Source organism: Vombatus ursinus, unplaced genomic scaffold (genome assembly GCF_900497805.2).
Source record: "Vombatus ursinus unplaced genomic scaffold, bare-nosed wombat genome assembly UNPS02013007.1, whole genome shotgun sequence".
Lineage (NCBI taxonomy): Eukaryota > Metazoa > Chordata > Mammalia > Diprotodontia > Vombatidae > Vombatus > Vombatus ursinus.
This window is the reverse complement of record NW_020952785.1, coordinates 6,668-19,134: the sequence shown is the minus strand read 5'-3', so window position 1 is coordinate 19,134 and position 12,467 is coordinate 6,668. Positions and strand designations below refer to the sequence as shown.

The following is a 12,467-nucleotide window of genomic DNA, read 5'->3' as shown; positions in this document are numbered from 1 at the left end:
AGGATTAGAACCCAGGTCTCCTAACTTCCAGTCCAGGGTTCTTCCTGAACTAGATTCAGCATTGAGGGTGTCCTAAAGAAAGAAGACCATTCAAGGTAGGACCAAGAGAGCAGTGAAAGAAAGCAGTGCAGTGAGCTCCTGACCACAAATTCCTCCAAACCTAATGAGAAAATGCACCAGACCAAATCCTGATCTTCAGTATTTTTTGTGCCTCCTTTACCAAACTGTTGACTCTTTTTTTTCATGATTTTCTTGCATCACTCTCATTTCCTTCCCATTTTTCCCTCTACTCCTCTTACTTGATTTTAAAAATCCTTTTTGAGCTCTCCCATGGCTTGGGGCCAATTCGTATTTTTCTTGGAGGTTTTGGATGTAGGAGTTTTGACTTGTTGTCTTCTTCTGAGTTTGTGTTTTTTATCTTCCCTGTCACCATAATAACTCTATAGTCAGGATTTTTTCTGCTGTTTGCTCATTTTCCAGCCTATTTCTTGACTTTTAACTTTATGCTAAAGTGGGGCTCTGCTTCCAAAGTGGAGGAGGCACCTTCCTGAGCTTTAGATTTTTTGGGCAGCTGTTTTCAGGGGACCTGTAAGTTTTCAGTTCTTCCAAAATGGTGTGATCTAGGGAGAGGTGTGTTTACTACTCTCCTGTACTGTACACTGGTCTGTGAGTGACTACATGTACCCTTTTCTATCCTGGAACTGTGATTAGGGTCCCCACTCCCCAGCAGCTACAAGCTCTGGTGTGCTAGTGCTCCTCCTTGCCCTGGGACTGAGACCCAGGACTGTAATGCAGATCCAGATATGGTAATGCAACAGAGTCCTGCCCCCAGTGCCAGCAAAAGGACCTCTCTAATCTCCTTTTACCAGTTGTCTGACCCTCTTAGCATCTGTGTGTCAAGAGATCCAGAAACTGCCACTGCCCCTACTGATTCAGTCACCTCCAACACCTACTGCTGATTTGCCTGCACTTGACTATGTTCCATTCTCACCCTGGTTTAACAAACATTTCCTACTGACCTTCTAAGTTGTTTTGGGCTGGAAAATTGCTTCACTCTGACTTTTCTTGGGCTCTGCCATTCTAGAATTTGCTTTGAGGCATTATTTAAAGGTGTTTGGAATGTTTGGGGGACAACTCAGGTGAGCCCCTGCCTTTTCTCCACCATCTTGGCTCCTAAAAACAAGAGTTTTAAAAAGACTTTAAAATGGTTTTTAGAAACGGAATGAGAGCACTTGAGGGGAAAAATTGGCAAAGAAATGAGAGCTATGGAAGAAAGAAATAGAAAAGGAATTAATACCTTGGCACAAGAAGTAGAAAACCTTGCCCAAGCAACAAACTCCCTGAAAACCAAGAATGGAACAAAGAGAAGCCAATGACTCCATGAAACAACAAGAAATACTAAAACAAAGTCAAAAGGCTGAAAAAATAGAAAATGTAAGTTATCTCTTAGCAAAAATAACTGACCTCGAAAACAGATCAAGGAGAAAAAATGTAAGAATCATTGGACTATCTGATCGTCATAAATGAAAAAAGAGCCTAGACATCTTAGAGCCTAGAAATCTTGAAAGAAAGCTGCCCAGATCTCTTAGAACCAGAAAGCAAAATGGAAATAGAATTCACTTCTCACCTCCTGAAGGAAACCCCCAAATGAAAACTTCCAGGAATATTATAACCAAAATCCAGAACTTTCAGGTCAAAGAAAATATGCTGCAAGCAGCCAGAAAGAAAGAATTCAAGTATCAAGAAGCCAGTCAGGATCACACGAAATTTAGCAGCCACAACTATAAAGGAACAGAGAACTTGGAATCTGATATTCCATAAGGCAAAGGACATGGGCTTCAGTCAAGAATAACATACCCAGCAAAACTAAGTATAATGCTATGTGGGGGGGGGGAAGGACCTTTAATGAAATACAGGATTTCTAAGCATTCCTAATAAATAGATCAGAGCTGCAGAGAAATGATAAAGTTCAAACACAGAAGTTAAGAGGAAGATTAAAAATAAACGTGAATGAACAATGATAAAGAGCTAAACAAGGATAAGTAGCATAAGTTGAAATAATGGGAGTTGATACATGTGTCCCCTCAGAACTCCATTATCATCATCAGGGTTCATAGAGGGAGGTTAATTAGACAAGGCCTGAGAATGTTCTGTCTTGATGGTTTGTGTCTTGACGATCTTGATCTTATGAAAAGAACAGAGGGGAAGAGGTATGGTGGAGGGTGAGTGAAAGGAAGGTCAGGGGAAATTATCTCACATTATCAGCACCTACAAGTAGACATCTAAACAAACAGAAAAGAGGGGTGGGGTAGTGGCTAACGCTTGAACTTCACTCTCATTTGAACTGGTCAAAAGAAGGAAGAATACACACACACACACACACACACAGAGTTGGGTACAGAAATACATTTCATCCAACTATCAACAGGATCTTTCTAAATCACAGGTCTGACCATGTCACCCACACCCCTATTCAATTAACTCCAGTGGTCCCCTATTATCTGCAGGACCAAAATAAAATATTTGGTTTTTAAAGCTCTTCATAACCAGGCCCTTTCCTATCTGTTCAACTTCAGACACTTTACTCCTCTCCATATATGATCAAGTGACACTAATCTTGCTACTACTCTTCAATCATTCCTCCTCTCAACTCTGCATTTTTATTGACTGTCTCCTTCCTTCCTCCTTGTCTCTGCCTCCTGGCTGGCCCCCCAGCTTCCTTTAAGCCTCAACTAAAATCCCACCTTCTCTAAGAAGCCTGTCCCAGTCTCCCTTAATGCTAGTGCTTTCCTTCTGACATTGCCTCCAAATATCCTCTTCCCCCTACATATAAACATACGTGTGTGTAAAACATATATGTATGTATGTAGGTATGTATGATTTGCATGTCGTCTCCTGATTAGAACGTGAGCTTTTTGAAGGCAAGAACTGCTTTTGTCTTTCTTTGTATCCCTATCATTTAGCAAAATGGCCAGAATATAGCAGGTGCTCGATAAACACGTGTTGGCGTCACTTGGCTTAATCTGTTTCTCTTCCCCTTCTCCTGCACTTCCAATTCTGCCTTCTGGGGCCAGGCAGAGCCAATGTGATCTTGTTGCTCCATGAGAACTCTTCAAATGTTTGAAGACAGAACGTGCCCTCAGTTCTTTCCTTACGAAGGTGGTAAATATTCCCAGTTCCTTCCGTTGGACTCTCTCATGGTATGGTTTGAAGTCCTTTCACCCCTACTTGCCTGCTCCAGACCTCCTCCAGCCCTTCCTCAAATATGGTGCCCAAAATGAACTGAGCGCTCTTGGTGTGGTATGATCACGGCAAAGACCAGGACTATCACTGCTCCCTTTTTAAATATTGCTTCCATTAGTGCAGCCTAAAATTGCACTTTCTTCAGCTGCTCTGTCCCACTGTTGGTTCATTGAACTTGCAGTCCACTAAAATCTGCAGATCTTTTTCACAGGAATTGCGGCTTAGCCATATGTCCTTCATCCTGTGCATGTACAGCTGATTTTTGGACCCAAGTATGAGACTTAACATGAGTTTCCTTTAAACTATTTATCTAATTAGATTCATTCTAATTAGCATTGACCAATTGTGCTCACTTGCCAAGATCTTTGTGATTCTCCATTCTGTTATGCAGTTTGTTGGCCATCCCTCCCAGTTATACATCTGCAATTTGGGTAATCTTGCTTTCTGTGTCTTTGTCTAAGTCGTTGATGAAGACAGGGACTGGATCTGGGATTTCATTGATATAGGAAATCCCCTGGGGAGGAAACCCCTTTAACCAGTGCAGACAAAACATCTTCTCTAAAACTTACAGTCTTAGAGAGTTCTCCAGCACAACCAGAGTGTGACAGAGGTGAGATCGGAACCCAGGTCTTCCTGGCTTTGTGGCCAGCTCTCCTTCCATGACACCACACTGCTTCTTAAGGAAATACAGATGCCAACTGGAACATTTCCACAGAGACCTCCCTCTAGATTAACATTGATTCAGAGTCTGGTCCTCAACTAACTAGTTCCTGCTCTGCCCTACCATACTCACCTCTCTCCTTCTCAACAAGGACATTGTAAGAAATTTTGTGAAATGTTTTGCCAAAATCCAGGCAGCTAGTGGTGCAGTGGGAAGTGTACTAACCTTGCAGTCAGGAAGATCTGAGTTCAAATCTTACTTCAAATGCTTAATAGCTGTGTGATCCTGGGCAAGTCACTTAACCTCTGTCTCCCTTATTTTCCTCATCTGGCAACTAGATAATATCAAATGAGATAAAATATGTAAAGTACTTTGCAAACCTTAAAGCACTATATAAATGCTACTTATGACAATGATGCTTCATCTGTCAATTTAGCAATCAGAGCAAAAAGGAGATTGGGTAAACACAGCATGATTGATGAGCCATTCTGGTTCCTATTGATTGCTGCTTCCCTTTGTAAATTCAGAATGACTTGGTCAGAAGTGATGATACCAATAACTAGCATTTAGGTAACTTTAAGGTTTGCAGAGCAGCTTTACAAATATGACTCATTTGATCTTCCCAACAACACTGGGAATTAGGTACTGTTATCATTCCTATTTTACAGATGAGGAAATTGAAGCAAAAAGAGGTTAAGTGACTTCCCCAAGGTCACACAGCTAGTAAGTATCTGAGGCTAAATTTGAACTCAGGTCTTTCTGACTCTAGCACTCTATCCACTGTGCCACCTAGCTGCCCCCATATCCATTAATATGTGCATGTGTATATATATGTGTGTGTGTGTGTGTATACATGTATGTGTGTGTGTATATATAGAGAGAAATATATATATATATATATATATACATACGTATACATGCACAGATATGTAGAGGCTAGTTGTATGAAGGACAAATATTTTACATTTACGCAGGACAGACAAACCACAAGGACATCTAGTTCACGGACATTAAAAAAGTGCCTACTCTGTGCCAGGCACTGTGCTGAGCACTGGACAAAATGGGAAATGGATGGCTAAGCACAAAGCCATGCTGATTTGAGGGTGCGAAAGCAGGATTTGGGGAATGTATAAATCCAAAGTGTAAAATGTAGGTCCTGTGAGACCCCATCTTCATGACCTACGGGACTGAGGGATGTATAGTAGAACCAGCCCTGGTGCTGGGAGTTGGGAGAAGCCAAACTCTAGTTTTTCCAACACGCAGGGGGCTGGGAGGGTGACCTTGGGTCTGTGACTTTCACCGGGCCTCCCTGTGCCTTGGTTTTCTAATCCATGAAGGGGATAATAGTGCTTGACACTCTTGCTACCTCACAGTGGATTTTCTTAGAAGTGTGAGGAACCTAGCACCACTCAGACCCTATAGGTTTGGCCTTAGTGTTTGGGGTGGATGGGTGCCTAGAATTACTCCTTGAGCCTGCTCATTCCCTCACCTTGCCTTTTGAGGACCTCCAGGACCCCCATTTGTTTAATCTTGTGCTGCCTGGGCAGGGAATCTACCTTGGGGCCATCCTGGATTGGGGGGGAGGTTATGGGAGAGCTGGGGAGCTGGAGGACAGCTGCTGACCTTGTGGGTGGTGGGCCACTCTCATTGCCTGCTGGGCCAGAGCGCCAGACCATACCACAAGGCCCACGCCTGGGTCCTGGGCACACTGATGCTATTGTCCGGCAACAGCCTGGCACCCTCCTCTTTTGCATAGTCATGTGAGGAATGTCAGGGAGCAGGCCTTGTAGACAAGCACTCTGTGGACCCAGAGCTCCTGGGGGGTGGGGTGGGGAGAGAGCTCTGGAGCTGAGTCAAACCCATCCTCCCCCAGTTCTTCAGGTAGAAATATCTCAGGACCTCTATTCCCTGCCCCCCAGTACAAGGGGAAGAGACTATCTACCCTAATCTCAAGCTGGCATACGCAAGGTGAGGTAGGCAGCTGATAGAAACTTTAGAGAATGAAGTGGAGCTAAGAGGTGACCAGTGCCAGGACTGGGCTACTGGTAGAGGCTACCAGGAATGGGTGGCAGGCTGTGGGGCCCACATTTCAACCCCCAACAGCATGGATATAGAGCCTCTGAGTCCGAGCGTGAGGGGATTTCTAATGAGGCCCAGGGCAGTTAAACATTCCCCGGCTGTGGGAGGAAAGGAGGGGGGGGCAGGACTGCTGAGCTCCTAACCCAGACTCCAGGGCCTGAGAGGGCGTGGCTGCCCCCTCCTCCAAGCTCAGGCTGGTTGTGGGGTCTTCGACTCCAGATATTCTGGATCAGGGCAAGTCTCCCGCTGGAGGTGTGATGCCCAGCCTGGAGGTGGGGTGGGAGGAGCGTTGAGGACAACACCCCCCCCCACCCCCCTTTAAGATTCCCTCAATTTTCTCGTCCCTCCAGCCTGAGGAATTGTTATGGCTGTTTATCGCAGTCAGGGTTCCCCTTCCCCCAGGCCATCCCTGGATTGGTGAGCAGAAGCAGCTTGGGCCTGGGTCCCAGCAGGAGCTGCTAATCCAGCTGCTGGGGAGGGGATTAGGGGGCTGGAACAATCCACCTTCAGACTAATGCCAGGAAGGACTGGTGCTGCCTTCCCCCCCACCCCCAACCAGGCCTCAAGTTGGCTAAGAGCCAAGCCTCAGGCCATCCTCCTTCCTGGCTGCTCTGGGGCCTTCCCCTCTTCTCTGCACCTCAGTTTCTCCAGTTTATACTCTCAGAGGGATTGGGGCCCTCCTAGGTGGACTCCCCTAACCCAAGAATGGGGAGCCTAGGTTTAGAGGTCTCCAAGCAGCTTGTGCTTCAAGGAAGTTCTCCAGGATGCCTATCTCCAGTCTTACCTCCTGCAAAGAGAAGAAATGCAACTTCTTTCCTGCCCCTAGATTCTGAGGATAGGAAACCCCAAAGGTCAGAGAATTCTAGAAGCAGCAATCGTTGGCAGCACAGTGCGGTGCGGTAGGGAAAAACAACCACCATGACCAGAAAAAAACAAACGAAACACTGGACCTGGAGCCTCAAGACCTGTGTTCAAATCGCTTACTAGCTATGTGACCTTGGGCAAGTCATTCTCCTCTGGGTGCCTTCGTCTGTATACTAATGGGTTTGCACTAGGTGGTTCCACGGTTCTTTGTAACATTCTAGAACCAAGATATTACAGTGGATTTAGGGCCAGAAAACTTGGGTTTCAATCTACTCTTTCCCATTTACTAGCACTTGGGCAAGGCACAACCTCTCTGAGCCTCAGATCTTCTTCTGTAACATCAGGGGGTTGGACTCTAAGCGCCCTCCCAGCTCCAGATGTATGGTCCTGTGAGCCCCAGAGTGGTTTCCCTTTGGGTAGGAGAGTATGGATGGTGCATTGGGCCCCTACCTCTCCTTCAGTGACTGGGGGTGGGGGCTTAGGGTTGCCTCCCTAGGAAGCTGCCTATGGCCGCATGTTCCACTCCATCCCCCTGCTCAGGGACCTGGGGCAGTTCTCCACTTTGATTCGGGACTCAGCTATGTCCCAGGCAGGCTGCAGTGGGCGGTGCCTCGGCATTGCCAACCCCCCACCCCCCCCCGCCTTCTGGAGACGGAGCCCGGAGCAGCTACTGCTGTTGCCACCGCTGCCCTCCGCCCCCCACCCCCTTCCCTCACTGCCATTTAAGTGTTTTCGAGTTCCTCAGCTGTCCTCCAGAAGAGAAGCCCCGTGGGGCCATGCCCCCGGTCCCCACAAGGACCCCAACCCTGCTCTGAGCCATCACCTCGGGCTGCTGAGCGATCTGGGCCATGGCCAACTCTGGCTTCCAGCTCCTGGGCTACTTCCTGGCGCTGGGGGGCTGGGTGGGCATCATTGCCAGCACAGCCCTGCCCCAATGGAAACAGTCCTCGTATGCGGGAGATGCCATCATCACAGCAGTGGGCCTCTACGAGGGACTCTGGATGTCCTGTGCCTCTCAGAGCACCGGCCAGGTGCAGTGCAAGCTCTATGACTCTCTGCTCGCCCTGGACGGTAGGACTTCCCTCCCCTGCTCCTCCTGCTCTCTCCCCTGTTCTTCTGGCCCCAGCATCTGACATCCCAAACAGCTGTGGGGCTTGAGGGGGGCAAAAACCGAACTTGGGGTACCTGGTGGGGTTCACTGAGGTGGGATGGGAGGAGGCTGTGTGGCTTAAAAGAGCAGTGCCCCAAGCCCCCTGCCGTCCCCGTGCCCCTGGCATCAGACATTCCTGCCCCCCACCGTTCATAATTCTTACATATGTAAGATTCATAATCATACATATTCCTAGCTGTAGAATAGTGTGGAAGGGCCCTCAGAACATAAAAAGCCAGGGTTGAAATAACCTTCGGACAGAGACTATTAGAGCTAGGAGGGATTTAATATACAAGGTTAGAACTGTAAGTGACCCTGGAACACAGAACATAGAAAGTGAGAGTGTAGAATTTCAGAGCCTTCAAAGGCTTTAGAACATAGAACATCAGACCTTAGAACACAGAATGTCAAAGCTGGAAAAGAACTTAGAACACAGAATATCTGAGCTAAGAGAGTCCTTAGAACACGAAATGTCAGAACTGGGAGGGACCTTGGAACACAGGATGTCTGAGCTGGGAGGGCCCTTAGAACACAGAATGTCAGAGCTGGGAGGGCCCTTAGAACACAGAATGTCAGAGCTAGAAGAACCTTTAGAACTTCGAAGGTCAGAGCTGGAAAGGGGCTTATTCCAACCTACTTCATTTTAACAAGAAGGAAACCAAGATCTGGATTGGGCAAGTGACTTTCTTCATTTGATCACAGAGCAGGTTGGTGGCAAAGGTGGATTCTCATCTTGCCATCCACAGCAAGCATCCACTCTTAGGTGCACCCAGACCAACACAGTCCCTTTAGACATGCACGGTCTCCATTCCATGAGTTACTTCTCTCACAATTTCTCCCCTTTCCCCAGCCCCTTAATTCCTCCAGAGGCCCTGGAGGAGAAGGCAGTGATGGTGTTGGTGCTAAGTGGGCTCTTTGAGGGGTGCAGGGGTCCTGAAGATTGGGGGAGCAGGCCAGGGTCTGAGAGAGGGAGTGGAGGTCAGAGAAGACTGGGAGGAATTAGTTTCTCCCTTAGTACTGGCAGCTGCTCCCTGGCCCTTCGCACCCTGGAGTTGTGCCTGTTAGTCAGACAAGGACAGGGTTCCAGCATTTGGCCCCTAGGGCATCCTCAGCTTTTTCTGGGCTTGGTCCCAGGGTAGCTCTCTTCCCCTTGGGATTTGTCTGCTAGCCCTAATGATGAAAACACTTGGGAGGTGGGGTTGGGTGCTGATCCTCTCTCCTGGGAGGCACCCACCTGAGGGCTGGCTTCCCTTTCGTTTGTCCTTACCCACCACACATAATGCTTGTGCTCAGGCCTAGGTGTGGCTCTTGTGCTCTGAACAAAGGCCCAGACTGACCACCAAGGATTTTTTTTTTTAAGTCCCAGTGATGTGAACACAGCTGTATAGGACATACAAACAGCTCCATTAAAGGGCAGGGGTATTTTGGTGGGGGGCACAGCCGTGCTGGTCCTCTGTCCTCACAGTGCTGGGGCAGGGAAATCTGTCTGCTTCATCTGTATAAATTAGAAAGGTTCCTTGGAAAAGGTGGCTGGCCACTCTAACGGGGGAGAAAGGAAAGAAGGGAAACAGGACAGGTGTTTAAAGGATCATGGGTTTAGAGGTCCAACCCACTGTAGATGAGGAGCCTGAGCCCCAGAGAACTAATGTTACTAGACCATGGTCACATAGGGAGTCAATGGCACAGTTAGGATTCAAACCCAGGTCCTTGGACTCCAAAGTCAATGACCTTCCCAGGTCTCTGACAGCTGACATTAAAAAGATCAAAAGAAGGAAGCAGAGGGTAGAAAGGTCCATTGGTGAGTGTGTGTGTGTGTAGAATACTGTAGCTGAAATCAAGAGAGATTGGGGTCCGGTGTCTACCCCTATCACCCACTAGCTCTGCTACCTTGAGCTAGCCACTTAACTGGCCACTATTTGTGTGTCTGATGCAACTGTGTTCATGTCACTAGGACTTCTGAAAAGCCTTTGGTGGGTCAGTCTGGGCCTCTGCTTTCTCTGAGCCTCAGTTTTCACATCTCTAAATTAGGGATAACAGTACTCTGTCGATAATACCTATCTGATAGGGTTGCTGTGATGACCCAGTGAGATAATAAATGTAAAGGGTTTCATAGACCTTCGACTATTCCAGCAATCTCAGCTGTCCTTGTTGAGGGCAGAGCTATTGGCCGATGAGGGTGATTCCAAGAGTCAAGTGTGTAAGAGGCTGAACAGATTGAGTTTAAAAAACAAACAAACAAACAAAGAAAAAGAAAAGTCCTAAAATAGCACGTGATGTCATAGCCATGTGACCGCATACATGAGCATGGTATCACGATGACTCCCTATCCCCCATGTGTTTTACTGGCTGTGTCCTACCCCAGAGCCCTCAGAGGGGAAACAGAGAGGGAGAGAGTGGCTTACCTCCAAAAGCCCCATTTCTATAGGATTTGGGAGGAAATTGGCAAGATTACCGTATGTGAGTCTGGAGACCCAGGTTCAAATCTCCACTGTCCCGATCACTCACTGTGAGCCATTGGGTAAATCACATCCCTCCTGGGGGGGGCCACAGTTTCCTCATGTGTTAAATGAGTTGGATTAGATGATCTCTAAGCTTTCTTCCAGCTCTGACGTGCATTTTTGCATTTCTGAGGCTGGAGCAGTGTTCCCATGGAAGGAATGAAACAGAGAGGGGAAGAAGGGAGTGGAAGACCCTGGGTGGGAAGCAGGGCTGCACAGGGCATGGATAGGGATAAGGGATGTGGAGGATTAGAGCAGGGGATGTGGACAAACAGGAACCAGGCTGAATCCTCTAGCATCACCGATCTCTTTCCCTTGTAGTTCACATCCAGACGGCACGAGCTCTCATGGTGGTCTCTGTGCTCCTGGGCTTCATTGGGGTGGTCATCAGTGTGGTGGGCATGAAATGCACCCGGGTAGGAGACAATAACCCCGTGACCAAGGACCGGGTCGCCATCTCGGGAGGTGCCCTCTTCGTCCTGGCAGGTAAGTCCTGCTTCCCCCATGGTGTAGCCACATGCCCAGCATTGAGCAATGGCCCCCTCCTGACCTCTCCCCCTCCTCTCTGCCCCCACTGGAGAGAAGCAGTTGGTCTCTGGACTGTGTTTGGCAAACCGTGTCATGCCTGGAGTCCCACAGGAGCTCCCTGGGGGGTGGGGAGAGGGACTTGACCTAGGCACCAGGAAACCAGAACAGGACTGAGCTGGGCCTTTCTGTCCCCAGGGCTCTGCACAATGACTGCAGTCTCCTGGTACGCCACTCTGGTAACCCAGGAGTTCTTCAATCCCAGCACACCGGTCAATGCCAGGTGAGGAAGCCTGGATAGGGGAGGGAATTTGGTAGACTGGGGGGGGAGGTGGATGGAGGAGGAGAACATGCTGGCTCAGGATCCTGTTAGCCTCAGGGGAGTCTGTGTCCACCTAGAACCCACAGTCCTTTCCTTCCCAGCCCCTATGTTCATGCTTTTCTATTCCCAGGACTGGTCAAGGATCTGGGCCCTGGGCCTCTCCCCATTCTAGGTGGTTCTTCTATTCAATCAATCAAGTAGTCTGTATTTACTGGATGAAAAAAAGAAAATATAGTAGAATTCAGTTTCCCTGGGGAGTTCAGACTAACACACACAAAGCTTCTGTCCTCTCCCCACCCCCCCGATTTCCCAGGCCACTGTCCCATCTCCCCCCTCTTTTTTTTTCTTTCCTTCTACCCACAAGTGTCAGACTTGGCTGTTGGCCCCCAGGCCTGGATTTCTGCTGCTCTCACCCCTCCCTCCTTCTGGCCCTACCTTTCTCTGTCTCTAGGGAGGGACGCCTGGTTGCCACCTCTCCCCCTACTTCAGCACACAACCTTTCCTGAGGTTTTAAGAGGTTTTACTGCTAATCGCTGCAGGGAAACAGACAGGGCTGGAAAGAAACAAACGCTGGAGAAAAGTCACAGAGTGATGGAGTTCTTGACCCTAATCCTGGCCTCCCCTCAATAATAATCACAACTCACATATCTATAGTGCTTTCAGGATTGCTAAGCACTTTCCCTCAAAATTACCCTGGGGGACTGTGCAAGTATTATTCCCTTTTTATGGATGGGGAAACTGAGGCTTGGAGAGGAAAGAGAGCTTGCTCAAGATCACATAGATTAATAGGTCTGAGCCAGAATTCTAACTCAGGTTTTCTAATAATAAATTATGTGATTTCAAAAATATATGTGTGTATATATGTATACATATATGTGTGTATATATGTACACACACACACACACACACACACTGCTGCCTCCCTCCTACAGCCTGAATGACTATCAATGTCCTACAGATCTTGTCTCTAATTCAGCCAGCCCAGCCTTTTCTGAGTTGATTGGCTGATTCAATAATTTATTAATCTCCTACTATGTGCTAGCCAGGGGTGGGGAACCTGGGGCCTCGAGGCCACATGTGGCCCTCTAGGTCCTCAAGTGCGGCCCTTTGACTGAATCCAAACTT

General features: G+C 48.0%; 1 protein-coding gene across 1 annotated transcript in view; it reads left to right on the top strand.

Moving 5' to 3' along the window:
• The first annotated feature begins 7,695 nt into the window (after positions 1-7,695).
• The window catches only part of LOC114040367 (claudin-19), an 11,084-nt gene continuing 6,312 nt past the window's right edge, over positions 7,696-12,467 (top strand). The window contains exons 1-3 of the mRNA XM_027858457.1: positions 7,696-7,918; positions 10,817-10,981; positions 11,219-11,303. Coding sequence (XP_027714258.1) covers positions 7,696-7,918; positions 10,817-10,981; positions 11,219-11,303 — 473 coding nt within the window. The remainder of the gene's footprint in view (positions 7,919-10,816; positions 10,982-11,218; positions 11,304-12,467) is intronic.